The sequence below is a fragment of the Carcharodon carcharias genome, chromosome X (genome assembly GCF_017639515.1).
Source record: "Carcharodon carcharias isolate sCarCar2 chromosome X, sCarCar2.pri, whole genome shotgun sequence".
Classification (NCBI taxonomy): domain Eukaryota; kingdom Metazoa; phylum Chordata; class Chondrichthyes; order Lamniformes; family Lamnidae; genus Carcharodon; species Carcharodon carcharias.
In genome coordinates, this window is record NC_054507.1 from 5,300,724 (window position 1) to 5,327,215 (window position 26,492).

Consider the following 26,492-nt stretch of genomic DNA (forward strand, 5'->3'; position numbering starts at 1 on the left):
GATCTTGGAGGGTTTCACTTCCTTTTACCTTTAGTGAACGCACAAGGAGGCTAATGCTAAGGTGGTGGTAAAAGAACTGCTGCATGAGGAGGCAAGAGGACTCTCTAGGATGAGGGAGAGGACCTATATTTGATCACCTCTCTACTTCAAGCACCCCACCCCACCCCACCTAACCCCAATAGTTAGGTATCAGAAGAACTCTTTTCGAGCTGTGTACAAATGAACTTTGCTGCACATTACAGACCTCCTGGTCCCTTTAGCAGTGGTCTCACCATTCTTAGTGCTGTAGCAAGTGAGCTGTACAGCATCACAACATTTCACTCCTCGACAGAGGTAGACATCCGAAAAGACGAAAGTAATTTTAACATTCGTGAGTGCTTCAGAATCATGAGCTGATAGAAGTTTGTAACATTAGGCTCTGTCCTTCCATAAATCTCAACTGTTAAATCTGTAGCCACAAGCCAAAATTAAAGATGATTGTTTAAAATCAGCATACTTTGGAATATGCAAAACAGAAAATAAATTCGCTCTTCAAGAGAATGAAGCTAAACATGCATGTGGCTAAGGAATCTCCACCTCTGAAACTAAATATTCAGTAATATCTGGGAGAAACTATAAAACACTTGAGATGAGGTTTTGGAGGCGGATATTTGGGGAAGGTGGTATATCCCAGACAACCATAGGGGAGGGGTTTCATAACAAGACGGGAGATGATGAAAGGCAGATGATGACCAGCCCTGTCTTTAGTGGTTGTTTTAGGAGTTGCGGGGGCAGGGCTGCTTAGAGACAGGTGTGTGGTGGGGGGGAGTGCAGTGGGATAGTTGTTTATCATTAAAATGGTAGTTGGGATGAAGTCAAAAATCACAAAGTAAGCAGCTGACAATTTTAAGCTTAAAATCAGACATCCACTCCATAATGGAGGGATAGTCATTCATGAATGTTACTGAATCTTCTGTACTTTTGCTACAGTTTGCCCACTGACCATTCTCTAAATAGTCACCTCTCTGCTTTTTCCAAACAGGGTGAAGCAGGTGCTGCTGGAGAGAACGGAGCTCCTGGTCCCATGGTAAGTCTGAATTTCCCACTTAACTCCAAGAATTGTTTTTCATAAAACTGCAAGGAGCTAGCTATAATTCTTTTTATCATTTTGCATAATTTAATTGTGTTGATAATATGCATTATCATGTTGAAATATTTAATAAATTACATCAAAATTGAAACTTCATCAGTTGTTGTGATGACCAGCACAAAATTTTAAGTTGTAAGACTCAAAGGAGCTGCTCTCTTTACTTTGCAGGGTCCACGTGGTCTGCCTGGTGAGAGAGGCCGTCCTGGACCTCCTGGTTCAGCTGTAAGTAGAACACCAACCTTCAGACTGTATTAATATAAATGCCAAGCACTGATTTCTAACTTACACACAAACTCACAGCAGAAATCACCCGATACATGCCATCCATTTCACATTCATGCAGAATTACAGATTTAAATCAGCTTAGAAACTTTGGCCAGAATTTTCCACCCTGACACGCCGGCGGGATCTTCCAGTCCCACCAATGTGAATGGAGATTTCAATGGCTCGCCGGTCCCTGGAAAATTCCGGCCTTTGTCTTAAATCCAGAACAGATGCAGTTTAAGTTGGTAGGGAAAAGACCAGGGAATGGGGCCAAGGGAAGAGTTCTTTCAGAGAACTGGCAGAGAGGCAATGGCACAATTGGGAAATGGGCAGTCGAATGGGATTAAAGGGAGAGCTCTTTCAGAGAGCCAGCAAAGGAATAATGGGCTGAATGGCCTCCTCCTGTACTGTAAAATTCTGATTGCAATTTAACATAGAAAGCAGTAGAATATCTCTTTTCCATTAATGCTGATACAGATTCTTGCTGCATCAATTACACAATTACACAGTCAAATCTCGTGCACTTTACAGCTAATTTGATCTTCAAAGTAATTAGACAATGCAATTTTGTATTAGTGCTGATCTGTCGCGCTGACCCTGCCTCTTTATTTCACAGGGAGCCCGTGGTAACGATGGTCTGCCTGGTCCAGCTGGTCCTCCTGTAAGTATCTCAGATTAAATATAGGTTTTATACACATATCCAGGTGTGGAACTCCTGTCAAAAATTTAATCAAAAAAGTACAAATCACATTTTTTTTATTCACTCTGACCATTCGCTAAAATCTGGTTCATTTTTACCATCTTGGTTGATTTTGCAAAGACAAAATGTAGCACTGTTAAAATCCAATTATTTGGTTAATTGTTAATTGCTCATTGCAATATAGCATTTATTAAAGCTTTATCCAGCTCAGATAATAAGGTATTGTAGTTCAAAACTCATAGCTTAAAACAAAGATTCTTAAGTTAGTTTTCCCCCAGTTTTTTTTTAATTGGAACACTATAATCCACTGCCACTCAGTACCCTTTTAGGTTGTTAAAGATAAAAATAAATCTCTTTGTGTTGTTTCTTAACACTGGCTAATTCTTTTCAGATGTTGGTTTTGTCATCTACTCCACTCTTGTTGATTAAATCTTTGCCATATTTTTTTCCCCTCAGGGTCCAGTCGGTCCTGCTGGTGCTCCCGGTTTCCCAGGCGCTCCAGGTTCTAAGGTGAGTGGAGGCCGCGGGAGATAATCTCTGAACCTGTCCCGTACTGCTGACAGCCTGAATAAGCAGCAATTCTAATGACATTCCTCTCTGAGGGCTGCTCTGAATATGAAGAGATGTAGAGGCCCCTTCTTTCCCCTCACCCACCCTCTCCTTTGCAGTCCAGAAGAGTGAAAGACAGAAAGAAAGATAGAGAGAGTCTTGGCAGGATAACAAGTAGGGCAGGAATTCCAGCTTCTGAGAACCACGAATTGATTAAATAAAGCAAGTCTTTGAGCTTGGAGGTCACCGAGAGCGGTACACAGAGAATTTGAGGCCACAGGCAACATTCTTTCACATGTCTATGATGTGTAAGGAGCTGGAGATACAGACTAACAAGTATGATTTATTCATATCCACCTGCAGGATAGGCATACTTGATTGGACCTGGTTCATAGTTTAAACCCCTATGTAGGTTGAAGTACATACTCTAAAAGACTTTATTCTGAAAGAATGGCCAGTCAATTCTGAAAAAAAAGGTTAATTTTTCCATCAGATAACTTACACATTATCCTTTAACCTGGCCAGACAGTGCGTGGTCAGTACTAGAAGGCCCCACATGGTTTGTGTTTTGTTTAGCCTGAACATAATCCTGTCCTTGCCATTTTTTCTGGCTTGTCTCTTTATGTAACAAGGCCCAAGTGAAAACAGACATGATTTGAAATACCAGTTGATCTAGATAGAAATGTGTGTTCTGCACAAAACTATCTACTTACAACAACTTATATTTATACAGCACCATGTGATCAAACGTTCTAAGGTGCTTCACAGGAGTGATATAAAACAAACAAAATATGACACCAAGCCACATAAGGAGATATTAGGTCAAATAATTAAAAGCTTGATCAAAGAGGTCGGTTTTAAGGAGTGTTTTAAAGGAGGAATGTGAGGTAGAGAAGTGGAGAGGGATAGGGAGGGAATTCCAGAGCTTGGGGCCCAGGCAGCTGAAGGCACGGCCGCCAATGGTGGAGTGATTAAAATCGGGGATGATCAAGAGGCCGGAATTAGAGGATCACAGAGATCTCAGAGGGTAGTGGGACTGGAGGAGGTTACAGAGATAGGGAGGGGTGTAGGGGCTGGAGGAGGTTACAGAGATAGGGAGGGTTGTAGGGGCTGGAGGAGGTTACAGAGATAGGGAGGGTTGTAGGGGCTGGAGGAGGTTACAAAGATAGGGAGGGTTGTAGGGGCTGGAGGAGGTTACAGAGATAGGGAGAGTTGTAGGGGCTGGAGGAGGTTACAGAGATAGGGAGGGTTGTAGGGACTGGGAGGAGGTTACAGAGATAGGGAGGGGTGTAGGGACTGGAGGAGGTTACAGAGATAGGGAGGGTTGTAGGGACTGGGAGGAGGTTACAGAGATAGGGAGGAATGAGGCCATGGCGGGATTTGAAAACAAGGATGAGAATTTTAAAATCAAGACATTGCTTGACTGGAAGCCAGTGTAGGACAGTGAGCACAGGGCTGATGGGGAACAGGGATTGCTGTGAATTACAACAGGCAGCAGAGCTTTCGATGACCTCAAGTTTACAATGTTTACAGAAGGTAGAAAATGGGAGACCAGCAGTAGTGAGTTGCAATAGTCAAGTCTAAAGGTAACAAAGGTATAAATGAGAGTTTCAACAGCAGATGAGCTGAGGCAGGGGTGAGGTTGAAAACAGAGCCAAAAGGAGAAATCTTATGGCATAAATTTGAACCTGAATTTAAATCTTTAAGTCCCATTGTTTCAACACAATTGTTGAAATCGGCTCCATTATTTTATTTCAATTCTTCTGTCCGAATAAAATTGTCAGTTTTGGCACAATGAGCTCACCCTCAGGTATTGCACTCCTGTGATCCAGAACTGCAAATGTAACATTGTCCACAAGTTAGGCAAAGCAGGGCTTTGAATTCAGCATCCACAGAACAACTAGGTACAAAGTGTGCTACTACTTAGGGAGATTTTTCTCTCTTAATAAGTCACATTTTTTGTCATCAAAACTGGCCACAGGTGCCCATTAAACAATTCACCATATTTTGATTGCTGGCTGATGTTCCTCCCTCAACTAAAGATGATGAAACGATCAATTTACTGTTCTTGTTTTTGTAGGTCATTACTGGCACACTTCAAAAATGATTCACTATTGAAAGCGCTTTTGATGGTGTGATATACTACAATATAAATGCAAGCATATTTTAAAAATTTTGTTCTTGGGATTCTGGGTTACACTGTATTCATTGCCTACCCTTAGTTTCCCTGAGGACATTAAGGGTCAATCACAGTGGGGAACCAGAGTCACGAGTAGACCAGTCTTAGTAGAGATGGCAGGTTTCCTTCCCCTGAAGGAGATTAGTGAACCAGTTGGGTTTTTATGACAATCCAGCAATTTTTGTGGTAATTTTTCTGGTGCCAGCCCACAGACTACAAAGATGTTTTTAATTTTACAATTTGTGAAAGTGGAATTTGAACCTATGACCTCTATTGTCTTAACCCAGATAGCTTTCTCTAATACTGGTTTGTATAAATTTGGGAAAACTGATTCCTCTTTTGCCCATGACCCAGAGTTAATCTAGCACACCTTACTTCCAACACATCCTGCCGTGACCCTTGACCAAAATTCAAAATTAAGATGGAAAGTTCATTTTTATATGAAACTACTTCACAGTAAATGATCCAAAAATGCAACACAGATTAAAGAAGAGAACTTTCGCAATAAACCAGGCTGCATCTGAACATTATTCTTAATTTCAATTCAGTGTCCTCATGTTGCTCAAGAGCAAACTTGATCCAAGAATATATTTGATTTAATGTTCCTATTTAAGTATATTTAAGCGTTCTGGAAATGTCTTGAACTGCTGCTTTGTTCAGGCTTGATGCAAGCGTTTGTGTTTTTTGCTAACTAAAGTGTGACAGATACATCTCTCTCTGCTGTGTAAGGTGCCAATTAGACCCCATCTGGAGTAGTTTGTGCCATTCTTACCAGATAATCACACAGTGGACATCATTGCTCTTGAAAAGGTGCAAACGCCATCACAAAAATGATGATGAGTGTTAGGAATTTAGGTTATGAGGAAAGGTTAAGGAATTTGGGATTTTTGGGGGAAAATTACAGTAAGGCGCAAAAACTATAGTGTAGTATGGGACTTTAATTATCTTAATATAGACTAGGATGATAATAGTACGAAGGGCATAGAGCGATAAGAGTTTCTGAAGTGTATTCAGGAAAATTTTCTAGATGGGTATGTTCCTAGTCCAACAAGGAAGGAGGAATTGCTGGATTTGGTTCTGGGGAATGAGGTGCGTCAAGCGGATCAAGTACCAGTAGGGGACCACTTAGGGGATAGTGAACATAGGGTCCAGGTTAGCTATGAAAAAGGACAAGGAGAAATCCAGAGGGGGAGGACCAATTTCAGTGGGCTGAGAACAGATCTGTTTAGATACAACGGCATTAAAGATTAGTAGGCAGAACTGTAATGGAGAAATAAGTTGCCTTTAAAGAGGAGAAAATTTGGGTACAGTCAAACCCAGCAACTACAGGCCAGTCAATTTAATCTCAGTGATAGGGAACCTTTTTGAGACCATAATTAACACTCACTTGCAAGAATGTGGATTATTTAAGGAACACAAATTGTGTTTAATGAAATTGATCAAGTATTTGAAGAGGTAACAGAGAGGATTGATGGAGTAATGTGGTCTGCATGGACTTCCAAAAGGTGTTTGATAAAGTGCCAATAATAGGCTTTCCAACAATGTTGAAGCCCATGGAATAAAAGGGACAGTGGCAGCATGGATATGAAGTTGGCTGAATGAGAGGAAATATAGAATCACAGTGAACAATTGTTTCTCAGATTGGAGGAAGGTATACAGTGGAATTCCCCAGAGGTTGTACCAGTGCTTTTCTTGATATATTAATAACTTAGACTTGGGAGTACAGGACACAATTTCAAAATTAGATGGCACAAAATGTGGAAATATTGTGGACTGTGACGAGGATAGTGTTAAACTTCAAGAGGGCATAGACAGGCTGGTGGAATGGGCAGACATGTGGTAGACAAAATTTGATACAGAGAAGTGTAAAGTGATACATTTTGGTAGGGAGAATGTGGAGAGACAATACAAAATAAAGGATACAATTCTAAAGGGGGTGCAGGAGCAGAGGGACCTGGGTGTATATGTGTATAAATCATTGAAGATGACATGACAGGTTGAGAGTGTGGTTAATAAAACATACAGTATCCTGGATTTTATAAATAGTGGCATAGAGTACAAAAGCATCGAGTACAAGTTATGAGGAACCTTTATAAAACTCTGGCTTGGCAGATGGTTGTTGTTGTTGGAGCTCAATCATGTCAGTCCCAAGACATCACTGCAGGAGTTCCTCAGGGTAGTGTCCTAGGCTCAACTGCTTCATCAGTGACCTCCCCTCCAAGATAAGGTCAGAAGTGGGATGTTTGCTGTTGATTGCACAATGTTCAGCACCATTTATGACTGCTCAGGTACTGAAGCAGTCCATGCCAATATGCAGCAAGACCTGGACAACATTCAGGCTTGGGCTGATAAGTGGCAAAGAACATTTGTGCCACAGAGGTGCCAGACAATGGCCACCTCCAAGAGAAAATCTAACCATCTCCCCTTGACATTCAATGGCACTACCATCGCTGAATCCCCTATTACAACATCCTGGGGGTTACCATTGACCAGAAACTGAACTCGACCAGCCATATAAATGCTGTGGCTACAAGAGCAGGTCAGAGCTAGGAATCCTGCAGTGAGTAACTCACCAATGACTCCCCAAAGCCTGTCCACCGTATACAAGGCACAAGTCAGGAGTGTGATGGAATACTCCCCACTTGCCTGGATGAGTGCAGCTCCAACAGCACTCAAGAAGCTCGACACCATCCAGGACAAACCAGTCCACTTGATCGGAACCCTGTCCACCACCTTCAACATCCACTCCCTCCACCACTAATGCACAGTGCCAGCAGTGTGTACCATCTACAAGATGCACTGCATCAACTCATCAAAGCTCCTTTAACAGCACCTTCCAAACTCGTGACCTCTACCACTTAGAAAGACACAGGCAGCAGATACATGGGAACACCACCACCTGCAAATTCCCTTCCAAGTCACTCATCATCCTGACTTCATATTATATTGCCATTCCTTCACTGTCACTCGGTCAAAATCCTGAAACTCCCTTCCTACAGCACTGTGGTTGTATCTACATGAACTGCATAAGTTCAAGAAGGTGGCTTTCTACAGTCTTTTTAAGGGCAATTAGGAATGGCCAACAAATGTTGGCCTTGCCAGCAACACTCACATTCCATGAACGAATGGGCATAACTATACCTGAATCCATGGAGGTACCCCACACCAATACCACTTGGCATAATCATACCTAAATCATTAGGCATACCACATACAAATACCACTGGGCATAGTCATACCAAAAATACTTGGGATGACCATATGCAAATCATAGGAAGCACCTGTGCCCAAAACCAGTGGGCACAGCATACCCAAAACCCTAGATATACCTGATACCACTACCACTGGACATAGACATACCCAAATCACTGGGAACTCTGCATACCAATACAACTGTGCACAGCCATACTCAGATCACTGGAGGTATCGCATACCAGTACAATTTGGCATAGCCATATCCTGATCTCTGAAGATAGGCTGCACCAATACTACTGGGCATGGGCATACCCAAACCAACACCTCTGGGCATTGCAATACTCATATTTATGGTCATGCCCAGTACCCATATTACAGGTCATGCTCCATTGCCCCGATCATAACCTGTACCGCTACCACTGGGTATGAGTCATAAATATTTTGGTAAAGACTTTTAGCTATATCATTTGGAGTGACTTGTACCCAACCAATAGTTGTGCCCCATATCCTTTTCACTGGGCATGTCCTTTGTCCATTTCACCTGTCATGACCTTACCCTTATAACTTGGAAAGGCTTGTAACCATACAAATGGCCATGACCTTTACCCATATCACTGGGCATTGCCCATACCATAGCTTATAGCCATGCCATGGGTCATGGCTATATCTTTATCACTAAGTATAGTTCATACCCATACCATTGGCCATGACCTTTGTCCGTACTACTGGCTGTGCCCCTCATCCATGTCACTAAACATGCTGGATGGCATAATTTACCATGAGATTAATCTTACCCATCTCCAGTGGCATTCTGCATCTTGGGAATGGCCCCTTACCTGTGTCACTAAGCATTTTTGGCATATTGGTTTGGGACATTAAGGATTTGGCAAGTGAGGAGTTCAAGAGTTATTCTTAAGTGTTGCAAATTAATGTTATTTAATGTATACTAATTCAGTGACTCTGAATGTGGGCCATTAAACCTTAACAGGTGATGTTGTCCCTCACTGGGTACCAATATTTGCATCTTACCCATAACCCAAGGCTTCTCCCTTTTCAAGCACTGGGGAAGCAACTGCTTTATTTCCAACAGTAACTTTCTTGTAGCGAAGCAGAGTTCAACAATCATTTTAAATTGTTGGAGCTGTCAACTATCTATAATATGCAATTGAATTGGTCAAAGCAATGAACTGAATCTGTCATATCTTTGGATTGCAGCAAAGAATGGCACACTGCTCTGCACATTGTCCTAATATCTGTTTCCTTTTTATTCCACACAGGGAGAAGCTGGTCCAACTGGTGCTCGTGGTCCTGAGGGTGCCCAGGGATCAAGAGGAGAGTCGGGTAGCCCTGGATCCCCAGGCCCTGCTGGAGCTCCCGTAAGTTATCAAATCCATCATCCAGTCATATATTTTGTAATTTCTCACCATCTGCAGGAATACAGTATTCACAAGACTTTGTAACTCTTTCAAGTACAAGGCTATTGCCAATCAAAGATTCAATAACAAGCAGCCATTCTTCATTTGTTGAATATCTTCAGGCTATTTGACAGTGGTAGAATGTCATGGCTAGCTTGATCCTGTGCTCACAGAGTCCTTAGATATTTCCTTATTCTAGTCCAGAAAGACTGAGTCCAATTGTAGTAGTTTAACTTCCTGAGCAAATTTGTTCTGAATTTACTTCCGATTAAATCTGTAAATTTCTGATCCTAAATATTGTAAACTAGGTTTAATGAAATATGGAATCCAAATCATGAATGTGCAACAGTCTGTTCTTCAATGAAATACATGAGCTCCTGTCATTTTAAAATTTTATTTTAGAGATGTAAGCCAATTTGTGTCTTGCTATTTAGATGTTGCTGCATTACAATGATGTCTGTCCCTTCTATCTCTTCTTACAGGGTAACCCTGGTACTGATGGTATTCCTGGAGCAAAAGGTTCTGCTGTAAGTATAGCTCAATTATTTACTTGGTCTCACTGATTATTAAAAATATATAATAAATCAAAATTATTAAATATTAAAATAGGTTTGAATTTTCTCATCTGGCAACTATTTAATCCTAACTGATTTTAAAAATTCTGGAGAATTTCAGACCCATGACAATCATAATAAGGACAAGCTCTTTTGATTTACAACAGCATTGTCCAGGAAACTAAATATTGATCTTCAAACAGTTGAGTCAATAATTCCCAGTGTAATCTTAGGTGTGACATGACGACAATGCAATTGTACAGTATCATATCAAGAATAAGCACAGCAAAGAAAACAATGTTTGCCTGTGTAAAGGGAATTTTAGGGCAGACTCTTATGGTCCCCTGCCGGTGACATTGAAGATGGAGGTTCATAAAATGCAGCACATTGCCTCCCCGCTGCCTACCCACACGCCCAGGACCTGTCTCCCATTTTCTGGTAGAATGGTGGAGGTGTCGGGTGGCTGGCCTGCCCTTGGGCCTATTGAGGCCTTTAAGTTGCCAATTAATGGGCATTTAAGTGCTTCATCCCAGTATTTTACCCATGCTAGGGGGAGACCCAGGTAGAGTGGGTAGCCTGGCAGCTTTATCTGCGAGGGCTGGTGTTGGGCAAGGAGGTGATGGAGAGTACCTCCTTTGGGAGGATCCCCTGTATTTTATCAGAGGCACTCCACACACCCCCAAGGTCATACGCTCCTTTAATTCTCCTCCCAGCCCCCCAACCCCTTCACTCCCCTCTCTGGGGCCTGTCAGCCAGGGCTTATCAATACACCAGATGCACCTTCAGTTTGGCCTCCGTTAGCTCCTCTCCTTTGGGGACTGGCTGTAGTCCTAGGAGTGTCCACTGATTGAACTTAGTGCTGCTGGGACTACAGATGGCCGGCAGCTTTCTAAGGCAGGACTTCCTCCCCAAATGGGAGCAAAAGTCTCACCATTATCCACTAATGTCCCTCTGACCATTAAATAGCTGCGGGGTAGCCGGTACTTGTTCCCCATCGACTCTTAGTGATGGGGTGGGAAACCCTGCCAGCTGAAAAATCCTGCCCTTTAAAGGAGCATTTCTTGATTGGGCCACTTTGGTGTTTGCTGAATGCAGAGAATTATCCTTCAAGTAATGACCAGGAGAACATAAGAAATAGGAGCAGGAGTAGGCCATTTGAGCCTGCTCTGCGAGTCAACAAGATTGGGGCTGATCTCCTTCAACTCCACCTTCTCGCATTATCCCCATATCTCATAATTTCCTTAGAACTCAAAAATCTATCAATCTCTCTCTTGAATATACTCAACAACTGAGCATCCACAGCTCTCTGGGGTAGAGAATTACAAAGATTCACAACCCTTTAAGTCTCAATGCAGTGGAACCCTTTACTGTCCTCAGTCTTCCCATACTTGTATAATCTACGAGCTTTTAAAACCTAAACTTGCCATCACCCAAGCACTTATTTCAGTTTCTTTTCTATTCTTTACTCCCTTGCTGATGCCCTACACTGTGAGCCTTGGCCCCTCAACTAGATTTTTAGACAATGCCTTTTAACAAGACCATCCCTGCTATGTTTATTCACCATCTTAGAGCAAAGGAACATGATCGTGAATATGAAGCTTACATTTATTTCTTATTTTACTTAAAAGTTAGTGTTGACAAGACCTGATATCTTCTACTAATGCCCAGTCTATCAGTTGATGCTAACTTTTCTTCTTCTCCTCCTAGGGCGCTCCTGGCATTGCTGGTGCTCCCGGTTTCCCTGGTCCACGTGGTCCTCCAGGCCCACAAGGTGCTACTGGCCCTCTCGGTCCTAAAGGTCAACAAGTAAGTAAAAATATTCAGCATTTAAGAGTGTAATTTCTTTCTGAATGGTCATGAAACATGAAATGTATTTTCAAAGTAATTGAAAATACATTTTGCGCATTTCCCCCAACTGGAATCTTCTGGAACTTCCACTACTTTCAGTGGAGTTTTATGGACATTTCTGGCCAATATGAACAAATAACATAAATGAAATCAGCCAGGTTGTATGATATTAGTAACAATGTACAAGGACACTACATCATACCACACCAAACTTCATCATGGCAAACAATAACTAAATGATATGACTTAAATATGCCTTCATTGCATGACTTTTTCAAACTACACCAAACTTCAACCCATGTTAAAATTACATTCCAAATAATGCCAAACATCACCACACAAAATCATATCAAACTGCTATGTGCCAAAAGTACACCAAACTTTACACACTTTCCATACTAAATGGTGACATGCAAACTCTGAGGTTGATTGTTAACCAAAGGTATTAAGGGATATGGGACAAAGGTGGGAATAGGTAGTTATGTCACAGATCAGCCATGATTTCATTGAATGGTAGAACAGGCTTGAGGGACTAAATGCCAAAATGTAATAAATTATTCATTGCCAAACTACTGCAAACTTAATAATGGCAAACTGCACCAAATTATACCACATCAAACTTTACCAAACATCTCATCATGCCAAACTTCACCACACGAAGCTAAACCAAAACTTCACAGTGCCAACCAATGTCTCTCAAGGATAATAAGACTGAAACATGAACCAGTGTGCTTTAATGTGTGCTATATTTGTACATTTCCTTCGCTTCATCCCCTTAAATTACCAACCCACCAGTGACAACATGTAACCACTGGTACTTCACCAAAGTGCTATAGAACTCAAAATGCTGTCTTCAGATGCGACCCAAGTTTGGAAGGATTGAATCTAGAATATGACTCCTGGGCATTTCCAATTCAAGTGGACAATGAAAATTTCTCACATCCAGAGTTGCACTGTAATTGAAAAATTGGTGACAACAGTGGGAGGAGGGAACAGCCCTGAATCCAAGCTCTGGCAACATCCTTTAGCTGTCAGGCCTTGAAAGGAGGCCCAAAACTCCATGGAGCAGCAAGTCTGCCAAAGGCTACAGTTTATGAGCACCACTGGTCTACTTCATGTTACCAATCCCCAACGTCTAATCCTGACAATTGTTTTGTCTGACAGGGCGAGCCTGGAGTCCCAGGATTCAAGGGAGAAGCAGGCCCGAAAGGAGAATTTGTAAGTATCAAGAAAGATATACATTTTTAGCGGAGCATTCAAAGTATGGGTAACCTTTTTGATTCAAGTAGTAATAAATACTACCCAAAGTACCAGGGGACACAAATTAAAAATGAAAAAGGTTAGGAAGTATATGGGGAAGTCAGGTCGAACTTTTACATTCAAAGAATAATCAAATTATAGAAGTATTAGGAGAGGACATTGATGCATGACTGAAGAGATAAGTAACTGTATGTGGAAAAAGAGAATAATTGATGGATATGGTGAGAAGTTTGGTAGGTGTCAGGAATAGACTGACTTATTGGGCCTAATGGCCTTTTCTAGTTCCTAAACAAATTTTCTATTTTTATATATGAAATATACAGTCATAATTCATTAAAAATTTTAAATTATATTTTAAGTCTGCACAATTGTTTTTAATTGTTCTGTAAATGTAATTAGAATGAGTCTCACAGAATAACTAGAAAGTGCTCATCCTTTTCCGGCTGCTTCCTTTAGGGTCCTGCTGGTCCTCAAGGTGCTCCTGGCCCTGCTGGTGAAGAAGGCAAGAGAGGGCCTCGTGGTGAACCTGGTGCTGCAGGTCCAAATGGTCCTCCTGGCGAAAGAGTGAGTTCCCTCCATTCTCCAAATTGTTATGTTAGGCTTGTTAGGAAATCACATTGACCAGACTGACAAAGTCCAGCACAAAGCACTCAAGAGAAAGATATTTGAACTAATAGTTTTGTACTCAACAACCCACTATAAATCAAAGATAAAAGGATCAATACTCAGACCATGCTGTATTATTTTGTCTGTCTGTAATAAGTAAATGTAGCACTATTAAGTGATCTGTGTCTTTGTTTTGATCCTACACATTGCAAAGTCTGGAAATCTGAAATGAAACCAGAACATGCAAGAGATGCACAATAGCTCTGTCAACGACTGGAAGAGAACAGAAGATTAGCATTTCAGTTCTGTAAAGAGTCCAGCATGTCCTGTTTTTATTGTATGATGATGAGAGGCCAGGAGGTGTTGTTTATATCCATGGAGATTGTGGGTGACGCCACAAGCACTGTATAGGGTCATAAACTGTGGCCTCTCATGTATTTTAGTAGGGTCAGATTTTAAATAAAGATCTAAATGAAAATTACTTTGGGCAGAATTTTACAGCCCCGTTAGAGTGGGGGGGTGTCATAAAATGTGACGAGCCATTCAAAAGTCCATTCACTTCGGCAGGACCTTAACATCCCACCGATGTAAAATTCCGCTCTTTGATTCTAAATGGGAATTGAATTAATGGCTAGGTTCATTACTGTTCTAGGGATCTCACTGTGAGACTATTTACTTCCATAGCGAGACTTGCATAAAGATGGTGTGATTTTATGGAGTGCACGTTGTACATATGTGTTATATCTCAGTTGTGAAGACTATTTTATTAACCTCTTATTGTGGCCTCTGTAGTCTCATTAATTCTTTTGTTTCCATTGCTAGGGTGCTCCTGGTAACCGTGGTTTCCCAGGTCAGGATGGTCTTGCTGGTCCTAAGGTAGGTACTACAGTTCAGAGAGTGACATTGTTTAAGGTCAAAGTTACATCTCCTTTTAAAATTTGAAAGAAATGTAATTCATTAATTAGTTAAACATGAGCACTTAGAATTCAGATTCAATGGATCATGGCTCCAAGGCTCCTGATTGGTTGGTTCTTTGAAGCCAAAACTTCTTCACAGAATCACAGGCCTAAATCTTTAGGTCTGCGGGCAAGCATGATCAGCAGGCATGGGAGCAGCCGGGAAAAGGACCGCTGACCGTGATTTCACACTGGCTGGCCAATTAACATCCAGCCAGCGTGGAGCATGCGCCAGGAAGCTTAGCACTGCCAGGGTGGGAGCGGGAAGAGGGCAGGTGCTGACATCAGCGCACCGCAGTTGAGCGCTGACTGCCTCAGGGAGCTGAAGACTTGAAAAGCATTAAATAAAGTTTTTTAAATCAGGAAACAGTTGTGCAAGCATCACAATCAGTCACCTGAACATATACATGATAGAAATGCTGCCCATGGATTTTTTTTTTTCATCTAATAACGGATACCTCATCCCGGATGGACCACAAAAATCAGAGACAATTGCAAATTGTCTTTCACAAATGGGAACAGTTTCTCCCTATCTACCCTATCCAGACCCCTCATGATTTTGAATACCTCTATCAAATCTCCTCTCAGCCTTCTGTTCTGTAAGGAAAACAATCCTAATTTCTCCAATCTATCTTCATAACTGTAGTTGCTCATCCCTGGATCCATTCCCGTGAACCTTTTCTGCATTCTGTCCAACCCCTTAACATCCTTCCTAAAATGTGGCACCCAGAACTAGACACAATACTCAGTTGAGACCCAACTAGTGATGTATAGAGGTTCAACATAACCTCCTTGCTCTTGTACTCTATGCCCCTAGTAATAAAGCCTAGGATACTGTTTGCTTTATTAACTGTGCTCTCAACCAGTCCTGCCACCTTCAATGAATTATGCACACATACGCCCAGGTCCCTCTGCTCCTGCACCCCCTTTAGAGTTGTATCCTCTATTTTATACTGTTTCTCCGTGTTCTTTTTACCAAAATGAATCATCTCACATTTTCTTTGCATTGAACTTCATTTGCCACCAGCCTGCCCATTCCACCAACTTGTCTTTTTGAAGTTTGACACTCTCCTCCTCACAGTTCATAATGCTTCCGAGTTTTGTATCATCCACAAACTTTGAATTGTGCCCTGTACACTAAGGTCCAGTTCATTAATATATATCATGAAAAACAAGAGTTCCAACAATGACTCCTGGGGAACTCCACTATAAGCCTTCCTTCAGCCCAACAAATGTCCATTAACCACTACTCTCTGTTTCCTGTCACTCAGACAATTCCATATCCATGTTGCTATGGTCCCTTTTATTCCATGTGCCACAACTTTGCTCACAAGTCTGTTGTGCAACACTGTATCAAATGCCTTTTGGAAATCCATGTACACCACATCAACGGCATTTCCCTCATCAACCCTCTCTGTTACCTCTTCAAAAATTCTAGCAAGTTAGTTAAACATGATTTTCCCTTAACAAATCCATACTGGCTTTCCTTGATTAACCCACATTTGTCCATGTGACTATTAATTTTTTTCTGAATTATTGTTTCTCAAAGTTTCCCCACTTCGAAGTTAAACTGACTGGTTTGTGGTTTCTGGGCTTACCCTTACACCATTTAATGAACAAGGGTGTAACATTCGCAATTCTCCAGTCCCCTAGCTCTCCAGTCCCTCGAGTCTAAGGAAGACTAAAAAATTATGGTCAGTGCCTCTCCAATTTCCACCCTCACTTCCTTCAGTATCCTTGGGTGCGTCTCATCCAGTCTTGGTGCCTTATCAACTTTAATTGTAGATAGTCTATCCAATACCTCCTCCCTTTCAATTTTAAACCTTTCTAGTGTCTGAACGACCTCTTCTTCCACCATGGCCTGGGTAGCATCTTCTTCACGGTAAAGACAGATGCAAAGTATTCATTTAATACCTCAGTTATGCCCTCTGCTTCCATGTGTAAATTCCCTTTCTGGTCCCTCATCATCCCAACTCCACCTTTTACCACCCTTTTACTATTTATGTGCACCACCACCTGGAAGTTCCCCTCCAAGCCACTCAACATCCTGGCTTGGAAATATATCGGCCGTTCCTTCACTGTCCCTGGGTCAAAATCCTGGAATTCCCTTCCTAACAGCACTGTGGGTGTACCTACACCACATGGACTGCAGCGGTTCAAGAAGGCAGCTCACCCCCACCTTCTCAAAGGCAATTAGGGATGGGCAATAAATGCTGGACAAGCCAGTAATGCTAACATCCCACGAACAAATAAAAAATCCAAGTGATAGTTACTAACTGCTTTTAAATGTTTCTCAAATTCGGATTTGACTTCAAAAGTCATTATTTTTAAATTTTGAAAGATAGCTAGAAGGTCATTGCCAAAGTGCAAAGTACTACTGAAACTGAAGGAGTTGGAGAGGCAACAAGTTCAATGGAGAAGTAGTAGTTTGATGACGCCAAACTGGAATTTTAAAAACCAACAGATTGTTGTAGGAAAGGAAGAACTCAGGAGGGTAAGGAGAAAGCAGTTTGAATCCCAGGGAATGAATGAGTTAGAATAGGAGGCAGTGAAATAGATATTGATTTCAGCACAGCGGGGATGAGGAGTAATTCATATGTCAGTATACTTGGAGCTGAGGAGGGTAAGAGAGAGAAGCAATGGTTTTTGTTGAGGAGTAATATGGAGCAAGGAAGAAAGATTACAATGTGGAGAAGGAGAGGTGGGAGGCTATACAAAGAGAAGGATTGTTTATCTTGTGGGAAACTTTTTGTATCTTGTCCAGGAGTATAAGAAAATAAGTTTAACGATGTATTGTTTCAGATTTTTTCCAATAAACTAATAATTTATATTTGGTTTCCATTGCAGGGTGCCCCTGGTGAGCGCGGCGCTCCTGGCGTTCATGGTCCTAAAGGAGCTAATGGAGATCCTGGCCGTCCTGGTGAACCTGGTCTGCCAGGTGCAAGAGTAAGAAAGAATTTTATGAAAACAGCCTCTGTTATTCAAATGTACATGAACTGTTCCTGATACCTTTCATGCCACATTAGAGACATAACACAACACAGTATTAATATTCCACTTCTTACACTTGCTTATTTGTTCAAAACCTCTTCTTAAAACCTTAAACTTTAAAATTAGGAATCACATAACCATTAAATAACCATTTCATAAATGGAGTGGAGCACAGAAGTTCACACACCAACTTTTCACCTCTTGGGCCAAGGTATATTGTGGGAATAGAGCTTGGCAGATTGGTTCCTGAACTAAGAAATAATCAATCCCCCAAGACTTAATATTCTTCAATTTGGTAATTATCTGATAAGGCATTAATGTTCAATCTGTGGAACATTTTGAGCCCCCTGTAAGACAATTCCCCCTGCCTGCACCACATACCCTTACAGATTGTGCATTACAATCTCCTCTCTCTCATTGTCTTGCTGTAATAGAACAAGCTCAAGTAAACATATATCAGCCAATATTGTCTATACCTGCCCATGTGCCTACTTCAAGAAAAAAAACACATTAGTATTCCGTATAAAGAAAGAGCTACTGTTGATATGGCACTTTTAATGCCCTCAGATTATTCCAACCCATTAAAGTAATACCAGACCTTAGAAATCAGCTTCTAGTAGACTCCTTTTACTTGCTGTATTTTTATTATTCATTCATGGGATGTGGGCATCACTGGCCAGGCCAGCATTTATTGTCTATCCCTAATTGTCCTTTAAGAGCCAACTGCAATGCTGTGGGACTGCAGCAATATCAGCTTTCCTTCCCTGAAGGGCATTAGTGCATCAGATGGGTTTTTATGACAATCAAGACTTTTAATTCTAAAGTATTATTGGATTCAAATTTCACCATTTGCTGTGGTGGGATTTGAACCCAGGTCACCCTAAGCTATTAGTCTAGTGATAATACCACTATGCCACTGCCTCCTCCCTATTGACGCTAGGATTGTCCTACCTCCTAATAGCATTCCATTGTATTTTGTCATTGGATAGCAAGAGAAGGAGGGTGCTGAATCCCAGTTCTGGTAACAGCTCAGAGCTGGGCACGCCATCAGTGAATGCCCAAAAAGACTTGTAGATTTTGTTGAGCGCTACACCAGAGAGATAGCTGAGCCACAATTGGCATGTTTTCTTGCAGGCTTCGGGGGGGGGGGGTCCTTTATTCAAAGACACTGATTTCCTGATCGAAGGACCCGGCATCGGGAAGGGGAGAGCCAACCCCTGCTTTTGCTGCCGACCCCTCACCCGGGACCTGTTCCTGCCATCATTCACCTGTGCCCGGGTCCCTCCTCTATCCCAGGCCTCAGGTAGGTGTGTACCAGCAGCAGCCACCACCTCCCTGGTGGCGCTGCTGAGTACAGAAGAGCTGCAGGCCTCTGATTGGCTGGCAGCTCTCAACAGGTGGAACTTCTGCCCTCCCCCAATGTCCTTCATCCCAGGGAAAGGCCCGCCACTGGCCTGTCAAGTGCCTCAGTGTCACAAGTTGCAGCACAGCAGGCCTTCCTGAAAAGAGGCGAATGGGGTTGAGTCTCTCCGGCGGCCGAGACCCCATAGCCTCCACAAAATTCCGCCCATGCACTGCAGGAAAGAAAAACATTTGTACACAGTAATGGCAGATCCCAGCTTGAAACAATATGTGCAGGAACACTGTGCTTGTTACATAGACTTAGGCAATAAAAGCCTAGTAAATATGCATAAAATATTCTTTGTATTCCAAGACTCATAAATAAGGCACTGTTCTGGCCAAAATTAAACCAAACATTGTTTACAAAACCAAGCAAGTGTGACTGAGGCCCCATGTCTGTAGATTAAATGTACCTAATGAAATAACTATTTTTAATTCCATCTGGTTGGCTATGCAAATCAAAACTCCTCCTGAACTAGATTTTTTTTTCATTCATTCATTGGATGTGGATGTCACTGGCTAGGCCAGCATTTATTGCCCATCCCTAATTATCCTTGAGAAGGACGAGTGAAATGTCCATTATATGGAGCCTGGGAAATGTTAAAATGCATTTAATAACTCATAATTTTTACTATTGCTGAGTGCACTCCTTTTAAACATATACATCAGTAAATCTTTAAAACCATAACCTCAACTCTATCATCTACCCACAAAGGGAATTTGGAAAAAGTATCTTTGGAGATAATAGTTTCTTAAGCAGTGACCAACGTTAATGGCAGAAATATCTTAATGGTGAATAAAGAATCTGAATATTCTTATCTTATGGACTTTTGACACTTTTCATTTGTGTGTTTCTTGTTTAGGGTCTCACTGGTCGCCCTGGAGATGCTGGTCCTCAAGGCAAAGTTGGAGCTACTGTAAGTTGAACCAAAGGTTCCCTGCTTTTTACTGTCCTTTTCCAGGATCTGTCTAGGCAATGAATCTGGGTTAGTCTAAGTCACCTTGCTTAATTGATCATTCCTGCTGCCAACCTGGGTGCTATTGATGTGCTATGGAGGCAGTAATGGCACTGACTCCCAACTAAAGAAAGAGATGTGAAAACTAAGATTATGCTACCCTCATAGGTAGAGGGCATGTGATAGAAAAGGATTCAGACCATTCAACTCTCCTATGTAGAGGGGGATATGGGTGCCAAGACATTCAGACTATCTCACTCTCCTAGGCAGAGGAGAATATGGTGCCAAGTCATTCAGACTAATCCATTCTCCTTAATACAGAAGAGTATGATTGCCAAAAGATTTAGGCCATCCCATTCTTCTAGGCAAAGGAAGCAGACCATTTCGCTCTCCTAGGCGGGGAAAGGTACAAGTAGTTTGCAGCCACTAAGAAATTATTTCAAAAGAAACACAAATTCTAAGAATGATTTACCTCCATCTCTCAGGAACTCTTTTGTTGGTTCCTTTTTACAATTTAACAGGGATATGTTACTGTAAAATGAATTAAATAAATATGAACTGCTCTATGAAGATGGTGAGGAAAGTTCACTTTTATCTGTTTTGCCTGCAGGGTGCCCCTGGTGAAGATGGCCGCCCTGGCCCACCTGGTCCACAGGGTGCTAGGGGACAGCCTGGTGTCATGGGTTTCCCTGGACCAAAGGGTGCAACTGTAAGAAAAACATGTACTCTACTCTGGTTTCTGCATGTGTTATACTGTAGGCTGATAGGCTATGCATGTGTTATACTGTACTCTGATGGTTTCTGCAAATGTTATACTATACTCTGGTTTCAGCATAGCTGCACTTCACTCACTAATAGTTTCAGCTGATTTCCTATAAATAAAGCAAAACCATTTGACCCAATGTTCTGCCAATATTGAATATAAAGGCATTATTTCCTTTCTTTTCACTAGGGTGAGCCTGGCAAGGCTGGTGAGAAGGGTCTCCTTGGTGCTCCTGGGTTGAGGGTAAGTAACTTGATCTTTTGCAGAATGAATGTAATTTAACAAATGAAAGCTATTGCTCTTAAATGATCTATTAGACAGGTGTTATACCATGGTCAGCATTGATGTACACCTTGACTAGCCTAGAGCAGTGCTGTATGATATAGTCATAATATAATATTCTGTTGCACATGACAAAAGTCAATGTATGCAAAGAGTACACAATTGGAAATAGCAAGACACACTGTTCATTGGAAAAGACCAGCTGATCCAGGATGAGTTCCAAAGGATCTTGTTGATGAATGGATATACTGAATTCACCAATACTCCTTACAATGCAGTCTATTTTTACAGTGGTTAATGACCTAAAGCATATGGCCTAATTTTATTTAAAATGTGGAAATGTACTATAGGGAATTAAATGCTACTCAAGGGAAATGTTGGGGTAGATTTTACGGGTGGAGAGATTAACTAGCAACTCCCCACTCCCCCCGTAGAGGCCACTGCTGGGACTACAACTAGTCCCAAAGAAGAAATGAAGATGTATACCAGATTTGGGTAAGTCCGGGAATTTTGCATGAGCACGGCTGCAAGACCCCAGCGAAGGAGTTGGGGGGCAATGTTAGAGAGGCCAGCGAGGAGGAATAAAGTGTGAGGTACCATTTTAGGGAGGTATCCCTGATGGGCACAGGGACCCCTCTCCCAGCCCCACTAAAGGAGGTAACCCCACTTCCTGCCTGACAGCAGCCCATGCTGTCAAAGCTGCTGAGCTGTTTGCCTTCTTTCTGCCTTCCCCTGCAGGCTGAAAAATTGTAGTGGAAATGGAATGAGGCCCTTCAGTGGCATTTAATTGTCAAATTAAGGACCTCAGTAGGCCTAAAGGCAGGTATGCTGCCTGATGTCTTACTGCCCTCCCTGGACAGAGCGGGGTGGGTGGAAAGCCGCAGGCTAGCCACCCATCTTATTTTACATACCCCCCCCCCCCAACCTTCAAATATTCCAGCAGGGGGCGGGGTGCGGGCATAAAATTCACCCCGTTATTACATCAGGAAAATTTTACTGAGTTGCAGTGGAACATATAAATGTTAAATAGTGTATTATCAATGAAGATTATAATACAGTTTGGTGCAGTGCAAAGTGGAACAATAAAATGTCACCATTTAGTATGGTTCTCACACAGTGTTTTAAGGTGAGCTACAGTATAAAATAAGAACATAAGTGCAAAATCAATGATTACACATTCCCAGCTGGGGCTGGATTCAAAGGAAGTATAGGCTGGAGAACTGGCATTACACTGCATTGCATTATCTCCAATCCAATCTCTCTTTCAGAGTGTTATCCTGCTCAGAGTGCAGGATCAGTAAATGCACCCTGCATAATATAACACAACTTCATGATAGTGTCATGTTCCTCTGATCTCGGCTCAATTTCTACTAGCATCATAGGACAAACCCCTAAAAGTAGCTGTTTCATTGGTCCCAATAAGTGTATAAGAACAAGAAAATTATTGACAATACAGTATCTAGGCATACAGTATTATAAGCATTACACCTTATAAATTGTAAAGTATATATGAACAATACCAAGCACTCCACATAATATATAATGCTATATATGTACAAGTGTTCCACAGTGTATACAGTGTAGTATATCTATATTATAAATATATAATGCAGTGTATGTACATTGGCAATGCTCCACATTTCATATAGTGCAGTATATATGTATATTGCAAGCATTCCACATTAATTATTGTACTGTATATGTACATTACGAGCACCACACGTTATAGTCCACACAATATGTACATGACAAGAGACCAAAATTGTATACAGTATAATCTATATGTGCATTGCAAGTCTCCACATTATATACAGTGCAATCTATACACCTAACAAGTATACCAGATTATATATACATTTTTGTTCATTCATGTGGGATGTGGGCATCACTGGCAGAGCCAGCATTTATTGCCCATCCCTAATTGCCCTTGAGAAGGTGGTGGCAGGTCCCCAGAGCGTTACCCTGGGCCTCTGGAATACTAGTCCAGCAAAAATACCACTATGCCACCACCTCCCTTTTAATATATGATAGTCTGTATGCATTTTAAGTGTCCCACATTACATAAATTATGGCGTGTGTACATTGCCTGTACTGACATTAAGTGCCAATGCAGAATATAAATACAAGCCCACCACATTACATACAGTACAGTATGCATATATACGACGAATACTGCCCATTATTTACAATGCTGTATGTGTATATCCACAATATAATCTAGAATATAAAAATGCAAAGGATGGTGCTGCTTGGTATATGTGCAATATGATTTGATATAGCACGCAGCAGTACAATATATACACAGCTTAATGTAATATATGCAATGCACATTATTTACATGTATGTATATGTGTAGAATATATGCACAGTATGTCATTACACAATATACAATATATGGATGGCATGGTGTAGCATGACATGATATACAGTAAGTTATGGTACATTATATATAGCGCAGCATAATTATAGCAAAGCATTCTATGGTAATGATATAACACTATAATAGAATAAGATAGTATAATATATCGACAATATAGTTAAGTACAGTAAGCCGGAGTATACTAAACTGCCAGTACACTGTGAGCCTGAGTAGCAATTGCTCGTGCTGAGTGTTTTAAAGTGCAGCCCTCACAGGATTAACAGAGAATGCTAAAATCTATTTGTATGTTAAGATATTACAGCTTTGGTTTCATTATTTTATACTAAATGCCAATTCTCTTTCCCCTCCATAGGGTTTGCCTGGCAAAGATGGTGAGACAGGTGCTCAGGGTCCTCCTGGTCCATCAGTGAGTTCAAATACCTTGGATAATTTAGCATTTCAATTTTAATTTATCAGATCAGACTGTTAAATTGGAACTCTTTAATCCATTTTAAAAATGTATTTTGTTTTTACTGTCATCCTCATGCCCTTCCATATTGAGCATGCTCTATTAGTGTCATATCTTTTCAGACTCTAACTTGTAAAATTTTTGTTACAAAAATCACCAGACTTCAGTAACTTTCATTTCAATAAAGGCCGGGATTTTCTGGCCCCACCACAGTGGATGCGACGAGTGGAAGCCCGTTGACTTCGGTGGCAATGGTAAATCCTGCCAGTGGGCGGGACCAGAAAATCTCACCAAAAATGCTGAATGACTTTAAAACATTTTATTATCTTGTTACAAGAGTTTAGTGGTATTTCTCACATTGTGTTGTTCTCATCAAAATTCTTGAACATGACCACAGCTACTTGCCTGAAAAATATGGTGCATTAATAGCTGAGATGTTTGTCCACTTTTGACACTACTGCTGTTTCATATTGCAGGGTCTTGCTGGTGAGAGAGGTGAACAAGGTCCTCCTGGTCCCCCTGGCTTCCAGGTCTGTAAGATCAAATCTTTTCAATTTTAACTAAAAAAAAAACCTTATTGACTTTATTACAAATTTATGATGCATAATTAGCAAACTGGCTCATTTAGCAATGGGTCATTCATATTATTTTTAAAATCTAAATCTTTTAGTATTAAAGCAAATTGCTCCTGTTGCTCTTTTAAAAGCATTATATTTAAAATTATATTAATTTCTTAGAATTATTTCCTTGTTATAATGATATTGAATTTATTCAACAAAATCTCGTTAATATAAATCTACCCATACAAATCCTGTTCCTTTTTGCCACCAAGTTCCAGATTTCTCTTTGTGTTAATCAAATTGTTTTTGCTTTTATTGCAGGGTCTGCCAGGTCCCCCAGGTCCTCCTGGTGAAGGTGGCAAGCCAGGTGACCAGGTAAGTAATCAATTTACTGCAGGCAATGTATCCTTTAATGTTAAAACATTCAACTGTTCAGTTTTCAATCCTTCACATTTATTTGTATTCTAAACCAATGTGAAGGGCCAAGGCCCACAGTGTAGGACACTATCAAGGTATAAAAGAGCAGTAGGAGTAAAACAACACATAATACCTTGCACCATGACACACCAGAACGTGTCAATGTGTTTCATATAGTGAGTTATTTTTGAAATGCAGTGGCTGTTATGTAGATTATAATTAGGGGGCATCAGATGTGGCCTTTAAAAGATTATAGATATATGGAGGAAGGGAAGACTGGAGGGAGATGAGGAGTTCCACAATTTGGGATCACAATAGATGTAGTTTGAACTTTTATCAGGTAAATTGGCAGCCAATTTTACACCTCCTTTGTTGTCTTTCCATTGAAGTCAATCAAAGAGAAAATCAGGTGAGGCGTAAAACAGGCTGTCAAATTGCAAACATCCCTTTTTCAATCCATGCTTAAAGTTTAAGTGACCCTAAATGAATTAAAGTAGGAGCTAGTACGATGAGTCTTGATTTTGATACAGACACAAACAGGGAGGAGGAAGAGAGTGAAGGATGACTTATTTGGAGATTAGAAGGAACAAAATAAGAATATTCAGAGGAACAATTGCCCTTGTAGTCTCAATAAACCGAGGCAAATCTAGATTCCAGCAGTGCAAGAGCATTAGAGACCAGAGGGATCTGTTGTCAGATAAGCTGTTTCTTGTATCCTGTTGTGGAGTCCAAGAGAGGTATTAGAAGAGCCTCCACACATTGTATTGTGGCAAGAGGAAAACTAATTCATTGATAAGTAACTGCATTAGTCCTCGCTATAGAGGTGATTAACAAAGATCCAAAAAAAATCCAAAAGCAGAAACAGTGCTGGGATAGACTTAGAGACTGCTCTAGCACTGAAATAGCTGGATTTCTACATTTCTCTATGTAATGTCATGTATGTGCAATCTTAATTGTCTGCCATCGCTCACCTGTATTTTCTCTTTCTTGAACAGGGTGTTCCAGGTGAGGCTGGTGCCGCAGGTCAGACAGGTCCACGAGTAAGTATCACATTCCTTCTCAGAAAAAAAATATATACCTAAAATTAATGTTTATAAATAACAAAAACTTCCCAACATTGTTTCAACCATCTTTCAGTGCACCAACGTTTACTATGAACTCTATGCAGTTACACACCTGTAAATGTTACAGACACCTATACTGTTGCATATCCCTATAGTGTCACAGAAAACTATCCTGTTAGGCACCCCTGAAATGTAACAGGCAAAACAATGGAACACACCCTATACTTTTACAGACACATATACTGTTATATATCCCCATACAGTTATGTTACAGACCCCTATGCTGTTACAACCCTCTTACTGTTGCACATCCCTGTTGTATTACACATCACTCTACAATTATAAACACTACTGCAACACATCTGAAACTGTTATGCCTATACTGTTATATACTATTATACTATTACAGTCCTTTATAAATTTACATAATATACTGCTGGCAGCCTTCCACACTGTTGCACATCACTTTACTGTTATGTACACTATACTGTTACACATCCAATGCTGTTAAACTGATGTTATTACACCATTACCAATCCCCATAATTTTACATACCAATATACTGCTCCAAAGAC

The 26,492-nt window shown here is 41.0% G+C and overlaps 1 protein-coding gene across 1 annotated transcript in view; it reads left to right on the forward strand.

The window, feature by feature from the left end:
• The window catches only part of LOC121273278 (collagen alpha-1(II) chain), an 88,996-nt gene that overhangs the window by 25,738 nt on the left and 36,766 nt on the right, over positions 1–26,492 (forward strand). Inside the window, exons 15-32 of the mRNA XM_041180343.1 lie at positions 1,022–1,066; positions 1,298–1,351; positions 2,010–2,054; positions 2,550–2,603; positions 9,294–9,392; positions 9,914–9,958; positions 11,693–11,791; positions 12,998–13,051; positions 13,550–13,657; positions 14,522–14,575; positions 17,503–17,601; positions 19,911–19,964; positions 20,614–20,712; positions 20,956–21,009; positions 23,781–23,834; positions 24,353–24,406; positions 24,758–24,811; positions 25,849–25,893. Coding sequence (XP_041036277.1) covers positions 1,022–1,066; positions 1,298–1,351; positions 2,010–2,054; positions 2,550–2,603; positions 9,294–9,392; positions 9,914–9,958; positions 11,693–11,791; positions 12,998–13,051; positions 13,550–13,657; positions 14,522–14,575; positions 17,503–17,601; positions 19,911–19,964; positions 20,614–20,712; positions 20,956–21,009; positions 23,781–23,834; positions 24,353–24,406; positions 24,758–24,811; positions 25,849–25,893 — 1,170 coding nt within the window. The remainder of the gene's footprint in view (positions 1–1,021; positions 1,067–1,297; positions 1,352–2,009; positions 2,055–2,549; positions 2,604–9,293; positions 9,393–9,913; positions 9,959–11,692; positions 11,792–12,997; positions 13,052–13,549; positions 13,658–14,521; positions 14,576–17,502; positions 17,602–19,910; positions 19,965–20,613; positions 20,713–20,955; positions 21,010–23,780; positions 23,835–24,352; positions 24,407–24,757; positions 24,812–25,848; positions 25,894–26,492) is intronic.